The sequence below is a fragment of the Lupinus angustifolius genome, chromosome LG06, assembly GCF_001865875.1.
Source record: "Lupinus angustifolius cultivar Tanjil chromosome LG06, LupAngTanjil_v1.0, whole genome shotgun sequence".
Lineage (NCBI taxonomy): Eukaryota > Viridiplantae > Streptophyta > Magnoliopsida > Fabales > Fabaceae > Lupinus > Lupinus angustifolius.
Genome location: NC_032014.1, coordinates 23,447,107 through 23,447,841, shown reverse-complemented (window position 1 = coordinate 23,447,841; position 735 = coordinate 23,447,107). Strand labels below are relative to the sequence as shown.

Sequence of the window (735 nt, the reverse complement as noted above, 5' to 3'; positions counted from 1 at the left end):
CCTTATTTCTTCTGGTTGGATCAAAGTTTACTAGCCAATCCTTGTGTCCAGTCATATGATTGGAACACCCTGAGTCAAGGTACCATACATCATTTCTAAGTTTGCTGATTGTTGTCATCATTAGCTGAACTGCCTCATCATCAAAGTCTTCACTCTCTTTCTTAGCAAGATTTGCTTCAGGATCCTGCTTCACTTGATGTTGTTTTTTATTTGATGCATAGTATTCAGAGGCAAAGTGTCCTAGTTTGTCACAATTGTAACACTTTATTCTCCTCTTATCAGTTTTTCTCTTCCAGTTCTTGGATTGTTTTCCATCACTCCTCCTACTGAACTGATCTTGCAGATCAACTCCCTTTCTTGGTCCACCTTTTGAATCCCAAGTCCTGCTTGTGTTCTTGTTGAAATTCTTCACATTGAAATTACCTCTCCTTGTTGATGTTTGAGTTTGCAGGGCTTGGTGAGAAGGTCTGTCCATCAATCTTTCATTGAGTCTCTGCTCATGTGCTTCAAGAGACCCTTGTAGTTCTTCAATTCTCATTCTTTCCATTCTCCCTGATTCTTCAATTGCCACCACTACATGATCAAACTTGGGAGTCACGGTTCTCAAGACTTTCTCAACAATTGCAGCATCCTCCATTCTTTCACCACACGACTTCATTCCATTCACATGAGTTATGATTCTTGTGAAGAAATCTGCAATTCTTTCTCCCTCATCCATTTGCATAAGCTCATACT

General features: G+C 39.9%; 1 protein-coding gene across 1 annotated transcript in view; it reads right to left on the bottom strand.

Annotated features, from left to right (window-relative positions):
• LOC109350539 overlaps nucleotides 729-735 on the bottom strand; it is a 985-nt gene continuing 978 nt past the window's right edge. The window contains exon 3 of the mRNA XM_019591771.1: nucleotides 729-733. Coding sequence (XP_019447316.1) covers nucleotides 729-733 — 5 coding nt within the window. The remainder of the gene's footprint in view (nucleotides 734-735) is intronic.